The 16,134-nt window shown below is 37.0% G+C and overlaps 1 protein-coding gene across 1 annotated transcript; it reads left to right on the top strand.

Annotated features, from left to right (window-relative positions):
- Window positions 1–3,764: 3,764 nt before the first annotated feature.
- On the top strand, window positions 3,765–14,969 carry LOC584101 (uncharacterized oxidoreductase YjmC). The gene is made up of 11 exons (XM_030979375.1): window positions 3,765–3,816; window positions 6,325–6,450; window positions 6,744–6,898; window positions 7,409–7,597; window positions 8,474–8,589; window positions 9,266–9,364; window positions 10,358–10,423; window positions 11,543–11,731; window positions 12,236–12,331; window positions 13,073–13,183; window positions 14,669–14,969. The coding sequence occupies exons 2-11, from the start codon at window positions 6,440–6,442 to the stop codon at window positions 14,723–14,725; spliced, it is 1,089 nt and encodes a 362-aa protein (XP_030835235.1). The 5' UTR covers window positions 3,765–3,816; window positions 6,325–6,439; the 3' UTR covers window positions 14,726–14,969.
- The last annotated feature ends 1,165 nt before the right edge of the window (window positions 14,970–16,134 follow it).

Genomic DNA, 16,134 nt, shown 5'->3' with positions numbered 1-16,134 from the left:
CATAATTTATGTTAATTGAGAGCTGATTTGATGAGATAACCGTCTGTCAGTGACCTTGCAGGGAGGTATAATCCCTCCTGGCCAAAATAGTGCAGACAGGGTTAAACAAATATCTAGAAAGTGATATTCGAACCATGATTTCTCATCTTCTACAGAAATGTATGTAGAACAATCACAACCAAATGGATGGCAGCAATTTTAGACTACAGTTGGTAGAAATTAGCGATTTATCGGCAAAAGAATTCCTGCAATATAGCGATCTCAAAATTCGATGTAGGATTGGAATGCACTCCAATAAGAAAAAGTCAATGAGTTGATAAAAATAATGAATCCTTAACTCGTGCTCGAGAACCCCCCCCCCCCCCAAATTCAAAGGTATTATGATGTTATAAATTATTGCAAAGGAAAATTATCATACAATCCGTTGTCATCACGTTTTACAACAAAAAAGGTGATGGCATCTTCTCTCAAAATAAAGATTTCCTGAATCTCATTGGTAACTTAATATTTTTTTGTGGTCAATATTTTCAAAATTTCGCACCTGATTACGAGGAAAATGTTGTCAGTAGGTCATTTTATGTTGGTGTTCATTGGCGGTATCACTTTTTCAAAATCTTCAATACCGATCTTCTGAGGTTATGCGCGAACTATATGGTCACATATTCCATGCTCTTTCAAAAGCACCCGAGTTTGTTATGATGCTTCCATTATTAATCAAGCTCGGCGATAAGACGTCAGTTAGAAATTTAGGTCCATCTTCCTATTCTCGACAGCATGTAGGCCTAAAGCCTTGTTCAGATATGACGCGGTAAACCGTTTCGGTAAACCGTTTCGGTAAACCGTTTCGGTAAACCGCTTCGGTAAACCGCGGTGGTAGACCGCGGCGGTTTTGTTTTCTTTTATTATTACAGTGAGTTTAGTGTAATACGTTTCACTCTCCTGTATTTGTCATTGTCATTGCACTATGTATAGGCCTCACAAAAAACTTTAATAAACGCCGCGGTTTACCGCTTCATTTCTGAACGAACCTTAAAACATGATACAGTCAAACCTGTCTATAGCGACCGCCCAAGGGAAACACAAAAAGTGGTCTTTATAGACAGGTTCCTTTTACATGTTTCAATGAGAAACATTTTCAAGGGAAACGAACAATGTGGTCTCATATTTGTAGGCAGGTGGTCTTTGTAGACAGGTGGTCACTAAAGCAGGTTTGACTATACTTTAAATGTGTTCTACTTATCTTGGTGCCAGGACAAGCTTGTCAATACTAAATTGGTTTTGAATTCAAACTAAAATAAGTCATAAGTTATATCAAAACGATGTATCAGATAACTGCGATGTATTTAATTTTTTAGCATCTACAACGCAAAGCAATGTTTTTACTATAATCGATGGTTATCTCATGTATGCCTTTTACTTTCTAGAATTTTATTTCATTTGATCTTACTTTGAATTCGTTTATACAATCAATATGGGGTTGAAAGGAGTTTAAGCCATTCAATTTCAGCAGGCACGTAGCTAGAGTTTGATGTTTGTGGGGCACATACATGTAATCGATCGACGTCATGGGGAGGGGTCTAAAACAGTTCAATCGATCCTGGAATTTTTTTTTTTTGGGGGGGGGGGGGCACTTGCCCCCCCCCCCGTGGCTACGTGCCTGAATTCCAGGTGAAGGACGGATAGGTGGGTGAGGGGTAGGAGTAAGCTGTGTGTCTTAATTTAGCAAACACTTATTGCTTCGATTCTGACAGCATTAGAATTACATAGGAAAAAAAATAATGAAATTGAATCAAAGAAATAATCTTTCTGTTTTTAGAATGGAGTTTCATTACGGAAAGTGTGTTGCATTTATGACTGAGAAATATGATTGATATTATTTTGTTCATAATAACGTTAATTATTTATAAGATGAAATTATTTTGTTTGCATATCATGTATGAAGAAAAAAAATTAAAGATATGATTGACGTTCTCATTCTCCTTAATTTTTCTGTTTACATGTTCATTATATATTTGACTTCCTGTCATGTCATATTATCGTATATGTTATTGTACATGGAGTTATACTGAATGTGTCTGCATGTTTTTAAATAGGCCTACATGTACATATTATTTAAGTTGTGAGTAGTTCAGCCATCGGCTTCCATTTCAATAAACCATGAATTAATAATATAAAAATAAAGTAAATTAAAAAGTTTTGCAGTTATTTCAGGATAAAACAATCATTACAAATAAAATTCGGGACTTTCTTTCATTTGTCACTCATGAAGGGTTCTAGGACAATTGGCCCCTGGGTAATCGCCCCCCCCCCCCCAGGACAATTTTCCCCGGAAAATTAACCGCGGAGAATTACCCCCGAGGACAACCCCCCCCCCCCCCCGAGGAAAATTATCCCCCGTGGAAAATCAAAATTTAATAGCAAAAATCGATCTGACACATTGAGAGATGGCTACGAGCCCATGAAATCCCATACTCATTCTGTACTTTACTCGATGGAAGAACTACGGAAGAATTCGGGAACCTCAACCCTCCCTATCACAGACTGTAATGAACTTCATAAATAACTAAGAAAATGAACATATATGAAATTTTCTGTAAAAAGCAATTTGGAAAGATGCTCGCATTATACGTCACAGTGATGCAAATTCCTCGGGATGATTGTCCTCGGGGGTAGTTGTCATCGGGGGTAATTCTCCTCGGGGGATAATTGCACTCGGGGGGGGGGGGGGGATTGTCCTCGGAGGGTAATTTACCCCCCCCCCCCCTCTTTGGGGATATATTGATTAATTGATTGATTTATGGTCGGTTTTGTTGGTTGATTGATTGATTGATTGGGCAAATGATATATTGGTAAGTTGATTGACTAATTGATTGGTTGACTGACTGATTGATAAGTCGATTGGCTATTATTTGATTGATTAATTGATTGATTGAGTTGCGGTTGATTTTCATTGATTGGTTAATTGACTGATGCAATGGTTGATTTAATTGAACTAATGAAAACAAATTGCACGATATGTCTTGATTGATTAATGGATAAATTGATTGATAGTTTGATTCATGTTATTCGTCAAATATAATGCAAATTTAAATCATGGCCAATATACAAGACAAAGATTAAATGGCAATTACGATTAATGGAAGCATAAGCATCGATCGTGTTCAACGAGTAAAATTTACCTATTGGTTCTTAAAGATAAATTTTAGTACTGGTAATGCGATTGCATTGTGAAAGAAAAGGTGTGGAAAGGATCAGAAACAGTTGATCATGTAGCATACAAGTATTGGTGTGCACTGCAAGGTTCTGGAGTCATCAAAATCATAATAAATTTGACCGAGTCTTGGTAAAGTAACATGCACTCACATAGAAAGCTATATATGGGACAACACACATGGTGTCGGGGCTAGTACTACCTTGATTTCCTTATCTTTCTATGCTCATTACTCAGCCAGTATACATTTTCTTCCAAAATTGTTTGGCACATGTCATTTATTTGTAATCTTGAACATTCAGTGTAAGTTTCGTTTGATTCTGTGAGATTTTTTTTTTTTTTTTTACCAGTACTGGAGTTTATCTTCAAATATAACATACCGCCTCCTATAACGCCCCTTAAGAACATAGGTCTATAAGTAATGATCAAATACATAAATAAATAAATAAAAAGTCTAAAGTACGTGCGCAGTCATGCATATATGTTCGGCTATTAAACCGAGGTCAGTCATGCAGTAAGTACCCTGGGCTAGACTCGAGGGATGTGTGTATTCATATACTTCACAGAGCATGCTAAGATCAGGAGTAACGTGGGTCCGTGAGTTCGTGAGTAGCATTTAAATTTAACCTTAAATATAGTCTAAGATTTGAAGTTTCTTTGCCAGAATATAGATATTTTCTGTAAGGCCAGATTCACAGTTTTCAATTACGTAATTAGGACACACGACAGTCAAGTGCATGTGGGCTTCACACGTACCTCATCGCCATTTATTGCTTGTCTATCCGGAGTGAGTATATATAGTTGTACTCCTGACCATGTATTACCGTGTCAATACACATTACCAGTCTGTTTATTTGTCATTTTACTCCACGTATTTAGGTCCTACTTTTGTCAATACACACATGTACAATGGACGTATCCGTCATGAAAGGTCAATGATTTGTGGTCGTAGTGTGCTTGCATGTAAATTATGGACACACTAACAAACGGAGGAGCTATGAGGCGGGAGAGAGACTGATCGAGAAAGAGAGAGAGAGAGAGAGAGTGAGAGAGAGAGAGAAAGAGAGAGAGAGAGAGAGAGAGAGAGTGAGAGAGGGAGAGAGAGAGTGAGAAAGAGGGGGAGGATCGAGTTAACAGTCACATGCATATTTGCGTATTTGGATTGCGTATTGATGCGTATTTATGGCAAGCCGTTTTAACATTGATTTATTCTTATTTCATGATATCAAATCTACCATTGCTTTACAACAGAAAATTATTTCTTGATATCAAGAAATAAGAATAAATGTTAAAACGGTTTGTCATAAATACGCCTCAATACGCAAGCCAAATGCGCAAAGGTGTGACTGAGCATAGACGTAGGGACTGAGGCATTACGCCCACCTCCCCTCTTTCTCACTCTCTCTCTCTCTCTCTCACTCTCTTTCTCTCTCTCTCTCTCTATCACTCTCTCTCTCTCTCCCGCCTCACCCTACGCATTAAATACGCAAAGGTGTGACTGAGGTCTGAGGCATGAGAGGGTCCATAAACGATCCAATGAGTTAAATGGAACATGTTCATGGGATGACATGGAAAAGGGCACTGTTTTTTTTCTCATTTTCTAGGTCCACCTAGTTTGCCCCACCTATTGGTGCTCTAGGGCAATAGGCAATTTTCGTAATGCAATCAAATTTAATGCATGAGTCTTTGTGAAGTGCCTCAATACAAATTATTTCATTAACCTGATAAGAATAATAGTATTTCAATAGTCAGAATGCAAACTGCATATATTAAATGTTGTTAGGTAGGTCAAGCCATAATGTTTATCCAACCTGGCAACAACCAATGTATGCAGTGCGGATTCTGACTATTGAAATACTATTATTCTTATCCGGTGAATGAAATGATTTTTATTGAGGCACTTCACAAAGACTCATGCATTAAATTCGATTACATTACGAAAATGGCCTATTGTTGGTGCTGAATTTGAATATGAATGTCGCAACTTGTGAAAATTGACCATTTCACGATAATGAGGCAAATTAACATTTGTATATTGTCATTTTATAACGATCTATGTATCATCCTTCACGCCAAACTTTCATTGATGATTATGTAATGTCCCAATGCTAGATGACAAACAGCCTGATTATTAAAAAAAAAAAAAAAATCAATTTGTGCCATTACTTTGGTCATTTTTATGCAAATTTATGTAACATTATTTATTGAACAAAAAAGTAGCTATTAATGTCGAGAACCATTGATATTGTTCAATTTTCGATGCACATCTCCGAAACATACAGGACTTAATTTTATGCACATTTATGCTAAAAGCAATGTTTTTTTAATGATTAATCAAAACTTATGTAAATTTATGTTATCAAGAGTATGAACCTTTTTTGTGTGTGTAATTGGGTAAATTTTGGTGCTGTGTTTAGTGAATGTTGCCATAAAAGTTTAATGTTTTTACGAAAATGAGGCTTAATTACACACATTTATACAAATCTAATATATTGTTATTTTACATGAAACAAATAATATTATATTATTTGTTTCATGTAACATACTAAAGAGAGGTATATAATATACCTCTCTTTAGTATGTTGAATAAATCTTGTCATCTGATTGGTCGAAATTGGAGTTGTGATTTTAACCACACCCGCCTATTAAACGGTCAATAGTTAATATGCAAAGATGCTCGTTGCCCCGGATAACGGGCCGCATAAATAAGATCCCCATTGGTTCTTTACTCAAAAAAAGGATAAGGTAAGAATTCTCCATAGTTTTGTTTGTGAATTCGGTTTATAAAAGATATTTGGACTGCTTAATTCGAAGCATAGCTGTTTCTATACTGGCTCTCGGGGACGCCCTAGCGCCTCAGGGTCATAGCAGGATGTAACGTCCCCTTGAGCCTATATAAACAGTGATGCCTCTCATAGCAGTCAATATATCTATAATATCACCTTCCTATTTCAACCCTTTCTGATCGATTCCGCAACGTTTCTTTCACAATGCAATCGCATGACTAGAACTCAACTTTATCTTTAAAATTGTTTCCCAAAATAAGTGAATTGTTAACAATAATGTAAATAGGTTTGTTCTATTTCGCAATTGTTTCATTTTGCAAAAAATAGGGTATGTAGCAGATCGTCGCAGAGTGTGCAATTTGCAGAGCTCGAGCCCATAGGAAGCGCATTTTTTTGACGGAAGGAGATCTCTTCAAGTCAACCTTCTACTTCCTGTGCATGCATGGATTCAACGTGAGTTCTAGCTAAATTTACTGACCTAATAGGCTAATTGTCAAGAGAAAATTTCATTGAAAAATAATTCATGATCTGACACATATTACATGTATAGGTATATATATATACTTATGAGTAGAATACTTGATGCACCTGAAATGGGTTCTGTAGACAAAGTTTTGAGTTACTCTTTATATTCTTTGTACTCCTTTTTTTAATGTGATAATTTCATTTTAATCCCAATATGTATTGTCATTTATATTAATCTGTATTTCTTGAAAGAATTATTTTCAACTCTTTTCGCTTTTCAGAGAGGGCGTGCTTGTAAAGGTGGCAGAGGCCCACTCATTTATTGAAAGATGTATGGTTGCCAGGGGAACAAACCCCACCCACGCTTCTCTGCTGGCTGAGCTATTGGTATCAGCTGACAGTAGAGGGCACTTTAGTCATGGGCTGAATCGTATCGGTAAGAAGGATGAGTAATTCATACAATATCCTTAAAATGTCACTTTGGTAACAATCCTCTTGAAAATATTTTATCTAAATGCCCATGATGACTTTTTCCGCTGTTGATGATTACGATTCCCTTTCTGCGGCTCTTTGTTAAAAACCAAGACATATGTGACTGCGTCCCCTATATGCCTCCGTCCCAAACTCACATCTCCCTGTGCCAGAGGCCTTTACAGGTAATACTATAATAATAATGATATTTCATATTTATATAGCGCACATATCCACCATGCATGATGCTCAAGGCGCTTTAACTATTACCCCGGCTCTGCTAGGCAGCCGATTTCGGCGCTCACAGCATTCAAGGAATTCTTTCCTACCGCTACCCATTAAACACCTGGGTGGAGAGTGGCAAATATAGATTAATATCTTGCCAAAGGACATTAGTGTCGTGGAGGGACTCGAACCGCGGACCCTGTGATACACAGTCCAACGTTATTCTCTTATTCCTGTCATCAATCCGTAGATGTATACCTTGAGAACGTTGAACATGGCGTGACCGCAGGAGACGGTGAACCGGTCATCATAAAAGAGATGGCAGGAACAGCCTGGGTGGATGGGAGGAACCTACTTGGTCCTGTCGTGGGGCAGTTCTGTACGGACTTGGTCATCGAGAAGGCGAAACAGGCTGGTATAGGATGGGTTGTAGCAAAAGGTAAGGGCGAGATTTGAAATGGATGCAAAGAAATGACCTGGTAAAGACACCTGAAAACTCAACTTAGTTAAAGACTCGCTCAGATTAAAAAAAACTCGGTTAAGTCAAAATGAGTGAGACAATAAACTTGACACTTAGTCTCGTTCATTATCCTATTTTGACTTAACGTGCATGCAGTGCACCTTTACTAATACTCTTGTTAGCATTTATTATTCGTAATATATATATCTTTGAGTGAGTATAGGCCTACATAATGATACGTATATCTGCGTAGTGATGCGTTGTGTTGTTGTTTTCACTTCTTTATTTCAAAGAAAAGTATAGCAATACACAACTTTGCACGAGTACAATCACTTATCATTTTCTTGAACCTATTCAGGTTTTAAAAAATAATTATGTATTTTTTTAGCAGATGTTTCTGTATTTATTGACAAATCAAATACAAAATATTTAACAAGTAATAACAAAACGTTACAGGTCCTAACCATTATGGTATAGCAGTGTTATTAGAAATCATTGCACCATAATATATTCTGATTTCAGTTGGTATTAATTTGCTTATGTGACAGGTTCTAACCATTACGGTATTTAGTTGGTGGTATTCATTTGCTTAAGTTACAGGTTGTAAACGTGATGGTATTCAGTTGGTGGTGTTGGTTTGTTTTACGTTATAGGTTATAACCATTATGAAATAGCAGTGCTATTATAAATCATTACACTAGAATTTATTCTGATTTTAGTTGGTGGTATTAATTTGCTTATGTTACAGGTTCTAAACGTTACAGTATTTAGTTGGTGGTATTAATTTGCTTAGTAAGTTGCAGGTTGTAAACGTTACGGTATTCTGTTGGTGGTCTTGATTTGCTTACGTTACAGGTTCTAACCATTACGGAATAGCAGGTTGGTACTCCATGAGGATTAAAGATACGGGTATGATCGGACTAAGCTTCACCAACACATCTCCCTGTGTCTATCCTACCAGATCTAAACAAGTAGGTTCTCAATCTGTCCTTGCAGCTCACTGACTCATTTTCATTTCAAGTCATTTCTTCTTTATTTTTTAAACCATCATTGAAAAATATATTACAAGTATAAATATAACATATATAAATATACATCTGGGCCATGTCTTACAAAGAGTTGCGATTGATCCAAATCAACCACAAGTCTTCCAATCAATCGCACGTTTGCAGTATCCCATCTCTTATGTACATAGTTGCGATTGATATCGATCTCAAATAAGTTACGATCGACATCAACTCTTTGTAAGACAGGGCCTTGGTGGTACAGAAAGTGAACAGTTGATAAAACAATAAAGTAATACATACAAATATTAGTAAAATAAAAATTGGGTATAAATGAAATTGTGTTCTACATAGAAATGGTTTGCGAGGCATACCTAAAAGGGTCTGAAGCCTGAAGTCTGAAGTCACATAAATAGTTCATATACTCTAAAGGTTACCAAACTTGATAAGCATGATAAGTCTTTGTACATATCATAATAGTTTTTATTTTTTTATTTATTTTTTAAATTGCAGAGAACACTTCTTACATTTAGGACACATCTCATTAGATCATCCGATTGACCCTGTGTTGAATTCTTTTAGACGTATAGGTCAAGCAAATAGATCAATTATTTTCACATGTTGAAACCCCTTCTCTATCCAGATCATCACTGGCACAAATCCCATTGCTTGCAGCGCACCTGCTAATAACGGGGATAGTTTTGACTTAGATATGGCTACGACTACAGTGGCATATGGTAAGGTAGGTATCAGACGTCACTTCCATTTACCTTCTTTCCTCACTTTATCTCTCCCCTCTCAACCTCTCTACTCGTTCCCATTCTTCCTGTTTTTATATCCCTCCTGCTTTTCACATTTCAAACCTCCTTTCTCTGTCCACTAGCTATCCTTTTCTCTTCTGAAATTGATCTTAGATAGTACATCTGTAGAAGTATAATGTAATTCCTTTATCATGTTAAACGTTTCGTATAAACATTTAACTACTAATTTATTCCTTCCCCTTGTAAATGTTTATTTTGTGGGTATATAACTCAAGAAAGAAAACTGAACTGGTTGAATTAGATCCTTTGTAGAATACTTTTTTTTTTTTTTTAGATGTATAGGCCAAGCAAATTGATGAAGTCTCTGTCTCAGGTGTCCTGGTGTCCACACACCAGATCCCTTTTTACTTCTTATCCCATCCCTCTATACATTAAGCCTTCTTCTTCATAATGTTATATGATCTGTGATCTATCGTGGACGAGTGGATACGTCGCCAGACTGTCGATCACAAGGTTCGCGGTTCGAATCCCGTCGCGGCACTAATGTCATTTGGCAAGACATTGATCTACATTATTTTGCCACACTCCACCCAGGTGAAGTAAATTGTGACCGGTAGGAAGGAATTCCTTGAATGCGAGCACCGAAATCGGTAGCCTAGCAGAGCCGGGGTAATATTGGAGCGCTTTGAGCACCTTGCAGGGTGGATATGTGCGCCATATAAATATCCAATATTATTATTATTAAAGTCTGACACCATCCAAATTCTCGGTCTTCGTCTTCCCCGTCTTCCCTTCCAAGATGTCACTGAACATTTATCCCCCATAAGATGTCTTCTATCCAGTTTTTATTCCATCTTTAGATCGCTTTTCTCAAGTCCTTATGTTATGTCTCAGTAAATTCCATGTTATCACAATTAACCCTAAAACAGAAAATCATGTTCAATTTGTACCAATTAAATTATTTCAATGCACAGGTTGAAATATGTCATCTCAAAGGACAAACTTTACCCAGTGGATGGGGCAGTAATTCAGATGGAAAGGTATCTATATAAATGTATATATGTATTATAATTATAGTTGTCAGTGCTGTTGTTGTATAGTTATGAAGACAAAGTTGTAGGACATAGGCAGGGAATCATAAGCCAAAAGACTAGAGACGGCTGAAGAGTAATAAGTTGGAAATCATTAAAAAAGATAGATTTGAAATTTGGAATCAATTCCATTTGATTGAAGTTGTCTGCCCTAAAATAAAGTTACTTTACCTCGTTTGTGATTCAAATGAATAAATTAACCATTATTGTTCGTTGACTATTTATGTAGCGCATTTACAATGCCACAGGTCAGTGTATCTGCCTTTGAAATACCACTTTAAATTGGTTTTACTTTTTAAGCATCAAATCAAGAATAATGTTAACACTACTTTTATAACAGTTATATTTTCCCCTCGTGATCATATTCACCTTCAGCGGTATTCAGCGCTAAACATTTAGAGAAAAATATATCTCCTTGAGAAAATATAACTGTTCGGCAGTCCAAAGAAATTTCAAGAATGTTGTATTACACACCCTTCCCGTCAACATCTGGGGCCCGTTCCCGGGGCCCGTTTCATAAAACTTTTTATCAATAACAAATGCTAAATTTCTATGACAAATTTGCTCTCAGCCAATCAGATGCCATCATTTCAGTAGCTTACAACAGTAGCTTGTAACTTGTTATTGATATCATGTTTTATGAAACAGGGTCCTGGGGCCCATTTCATAAAACTTTTTATCTATACAAAATTCTAAATTTCTATGAAAAATTTGCTCTCAGTCAATCAGATGCCATGATTTCAGTAGCTTATAACAGTAGCTTGTAACTTGTTACTGATATCAAGTTTGCTCTCAGCCAATCAGATGCCATGATTTCAGTAGCTTATAACAGTAGCTTGTAACTTGTTATTAATATCAAGTTTGCTCTCAGCCAATCAGATGCCATGATTTCAGTAGCTTATAACAGTAGCTTGTAACTTGTTATTGATATCAAGTTTGCTCTCAGCCAATCAGAAGCCATGATTTCAGTAGCTTATAACAGTAGCTTGTAACTTGTTATTGATATCAAGTTTTACGAAACAGGGTCCTGTATCCAGCTGATCAAGGGCCAATGAATTTTTCACACAGGAGACGAGTGATCCAAAAGAAGTACTTAACGGCGGGGGCCTACAACCCCTTGGTGGAGGGGAGACTACAGGTGGATACAAAGGAACCGGTCTGGCTCTGATGGTGGAGGTGATAACTGGTATACTGGGCGGGGCACACTTTGGTACCAACATCAGAAAATGGAGCGCCGGTGAAAGAGAAGCTGACTTGGTGAGTGTATCGGTACTCCGTGTTTAAAACCAAGATGGTAGTCAGTTTCCATCTGTAGAAGATCATACTTCACTGACACCAGACTTGACGAAAATACCATCCATGGGTGTACAAGTCTCGCACACAGGAAATCCATGGTCCCACCGGGGATAACCCTTAGTCTCTTTGAGAGTCTGTGGGTGACAGAAATGTAGGATAATGACTTATGTGGTGATTGTTGGAAAATGCAGAGCTTTTAATTACATAAGGCCTGTTGGTCATAGAACTCGTGCTAATCCTGGTGATTGACAACACCTGATATTTGGTAAACACCCGAATGATGTCGAATTCCCTACTGGATAAAGTGATAGCAGGCCATCGTAATTAGTAGGCCCCCATGCATGTTGTAAGAAAGGTTACCATTACCATTACCATTACCATTACCATTACCATTACCATTACCATTACCATTAATCATTAATCATTACCATTACTTTTTTTTTTCCATTTTCTTTTCATGGCCAGGGTCAATGTTTTGTGGCACTAAACCCAGAAGCCTTCGCCCCTGGATTTTCAGAAAGGATGACGTCATTAATAGCCATGTGCAGAAATGCCGAACCGGTGAGTATTGAAAAGTCAATCTGCCGCTTCAAACACTATGATGAGAATGCTTTTCTGAAGATGCAAATATTTAGTTTACCGATTTCATGCCTGAATTCAGGATATAGAGTTCATTTTAAATCAAATTTCGAGGATATGGCTTTTAATTCTTTAATCCCCCCCCCCCACACACACACACACAATGCGCTGCAACCGCTTTTAATCTTAAATTGTCGTACTTTGCATTGCTTTTTTTCTTTTTTTAAGTCATACGCACATTTTGATACCATTTTCGTTGAAAGTAACAATTAGTATGCGCATGTTATTAAAAAGTGTTATACAAATTGCATATATATGCATGCACAGGCAGAAATGTGAATACAAGGTTTAGATGTATTTCTCCGTAAGTGGGAGATATGAATTGATATCCAATTGTTTTGATATGTTTCTTAAAGTAACTTGATGTATCCTAGAACAAAAAAATACATTAGAAATCAAACAATAGATATAATAAGAAATACAAAACAATAAAATACATAAGAAAATAAAATGATGATTTTTTTTTTGTGTGGATATAAGCAGTGATATGCAGATGGGTAGTGGAGAAATATTAATCTATAGTGATAAAGTAGTTGAGATTATTGTTTTTGGCTTTAGCACAGTGCAAAATTAGTGGATATTTAGACAGGGGTATTGATTTTGCCTTAAGTTGATCTTTTCGATAGATTTTGCGATCGTACTTATTCTCAAATTCCTCAACAGGCAAATGGGGAAACGGAAGTACTAGTTGCAGGAGATCGTGCAAGACACCATATGGAGAAAGTTGCTCGAGAGGGGGGCATCAAGTATCATCGGAATCTAATAACCAAATTGGTGAGTAATGACCTTATGGAAGCATCGGTGGTATATTTGTGAAGGGTTTCGACTCTCATGCGAGAAGTCCTGGGTTCGATATTTGCTTGGTGCTTACATTCTTGGACAAGGTGTTTTGCCCATATTTGCCACTCTCCATCCAGGTGCATGAAATGAAACCTGTCCATGATGCGGTAATGCTAATTGTCAGGCTTTCACGAAGTGTAGTGTTTGATGGTAGTATGACTAAAGTGACTACCCAGGATAAATAAGACTCACAAAAAATAGATAAAAATATCAATCAATAGAAAAATAGGCCTTCAGGTTATTGAAGAATCTTTCTTTTTATTTCTGTCGATAAAAAAGCCGGATACTCACAATACTGTGCTTACATTTTAAAATATTTTTTTCAAGCGGAATATTCATCAAATTAAAGTTTTATCTTACTTAAAATTCAAAATTGAACTACTTATACCTCAGTCAAATCGCCAAAGCGACTCCACCGTGAACCAACGCCATGCCATTTGAAGTAATGTAATTAGTGCTTCTGTCTGCAGTTGGTGCGGTGTCGGTATCTTTGATGTGGAGGTGTCGTGGTACAGTGGTTCAATAGGGACTTTTAGATTTACACGACGTGAACGTGGACCGCCACGTGTGACATCCTTTCAAGGTAATGTGACGTCCTTTTAAGGCACTGCCGGGCACGGCCCAGTGCCTTAACGCAATGTCACACGCGGCAGTCCACGCTCTCGTCGTGTAAATCTAAAAGTCCCTATTCACTTGAGTGTCAACCCTAGGGATGAGGGTTCGAATCCAAGCCCGGTACCAATCCTCTTTGGCAAAACATCACTCCACATTTGCATATGCATTTGTAAATGGGTATTTACACGTAGCAATTGTTAGGTTAATAAATAAGTGCAGTTCCCTCAGGAAGAATAGCATTGATGTTGATGAGGCTTGTTCTCATTATATTACCATTATTATTACCATCATTATAATCATCATTATTTTCATTATCATTAGTATTATTATTATCATTGTTATACTTTTTCTTATCATTAATATTTGTATTACTATTACTATGATTGACTGGAGATGCGAAGGTCGGGGGTTCGAATCCCGACACTGCACTAATATCCTTCGGCAAGATATTTACCTGCATGCACTTGCTACTCTCCACCCAGGTGTTTAATGGGTACCCGGTAGGATGCGAAAGTTCATATGATTGGACGCAAGTGTGCGTTTTTAAAATGGCGACTGGCTGGAATGCTCCCCAGGGAGTGGAAAATGTGCATACATTGTGTGCGGGTAAGCCTGAATCCGATGACCGGGGTAATAATAATAGCGCTCAGGCACATCGTTGGATCGATGTATTGAGCTCTACATAAACACGGAATATTATTATTGTTATTACTATTATTATTATAATTAGGATTTTTATCATATTATTTAATTATTCATTATTATTTGTTTAATTCATTTTATAATCATCTTTATTATTTCCAGGATGTTCTTGCAGCCAGATTGGAGGTGGATCCAATAAGACGCGAGACGACACGATGAGAGCACTAGGAACAGAAGTGTTTTATTCACCACCACCGCTACCAGTGCATTAATTCAAAAAGCGACAACAACCCTTTATGAATGTTGTTTTCGATCATCATTTTGTAAATAAAAGGACCCTATCACGAGCATTTCGCTTTTAAGAGTAACTCTAACCCGCAATTTTATATTTTGATATTATTACTGTTAATTTACACGTTTGTTCAAATTGGTTTAAATGGAAAATAAATGAAATTGAATGGAATCTCTGTAAAGATTGTGTTAAACTTATTTCAAGAAGAGTTTGGTTTCAAAGTTCTGTAGTGTTGAATTAAGTTTCCTTCAGACATTATTTTGTTCCATGCGATAACACTTCATTATTCATTTATTTATTCATTCATTTATTTCTAATATTTATACAGGGTGGCACATATCACTAATTTGGTGGTCTTTCACAAGGTCCTGTTTGGTAAGAATAAAACAAATAACAGCAGCAAAAACATTATAGATAAATACACAAGCATACAAACAGTTATCATACATATTAATTGGTATCCTCATGATAACCGACATCTGCATGTGCTTCTGTCATTGACTGGTGTGGTCACGTTTCTATCATTTTGTGGATGTCCTCTATGCATAAATCAAAATATATATTTTGTTTACAATCAGTGAAGAAAGCAACATGGATGGATTGGCGTTACGATTTCTAGCTCCCCTGAACAACATCAGCTAGCGCCTACCCCAAACTTTGCAAACCTATTACCTGAATATTATTTCTTTTCAACTTTTCTACTTTTCAACTTCCCGCTTGACTTGAGATAGTTCCTTCCCACGAAAACCCCGGTAGGTAGCAATATCATGATATGCCCAAACACCGCCCCACCTCTTAACGCCCAACACCCCCTCAATTTTATATTCTCATTGCAGAACATGAGACTTCAGAGAGATAGGGAGAGAAAGAGAGAGAGAGATGAGAGAGAGAAAGAGATGAGGGAGAGAGAGAGAGAGAGAGAGAGAGAGAGAGAAAGAGATGAGGGAGAGAGAGAGAGAGAGAGAGAGAGAAAGAGATGAGGGAGAGAGAGAGAGAGAGAGAGAGAAAGAGAGAGAGAGAGAGGATAATGATGATGATGATGATGAGAGAGAGAGATAGATAGAGATAGTGGCAACACGTTGAGAGATTCAAAATTATTGTATTTTTTAAATTTAAAAGTTGCAAGTTGCATATTATTTCAACAATGCAGCATTAAAGAAAAAATATTATTGTTGCAAATCTGGAGAACAATGCGTAATCAGCCCCCAAAGTATATCCTCTCCTGGAAACAAATCTGATCAATTACATCAGGAAGCTGTCAAAACTCACCATAATGATAATAATAATAGCTAGTTATTATTATTATTATAATTTGTTCTTGAATCGATTGGGTGAG

The sequence above is a fragment of the Strongylocentrotus purpuratus genome, unplaced genomic scaffold (genome assembly GCF_000002235.5).
Source record: "Strongylocentrotus purpuratus isolate Spur 01 unplaced genomic scaffold, Spur_5.0 spur5_scaffold_10, whole genome shotgun sequence".
Lineage (NCBI taxonomy): Eukaryota > Metazoa > Echinodermata > Echinoidea > Camarodonta > Strongylocentrotidae > Strongylocentrotus > Strongylocentrotus purpuratus.
Note: the sequence above shows the minus strand (reverse complement) of the source record. Positions and strands in the feature narration are given on the sequence as shown.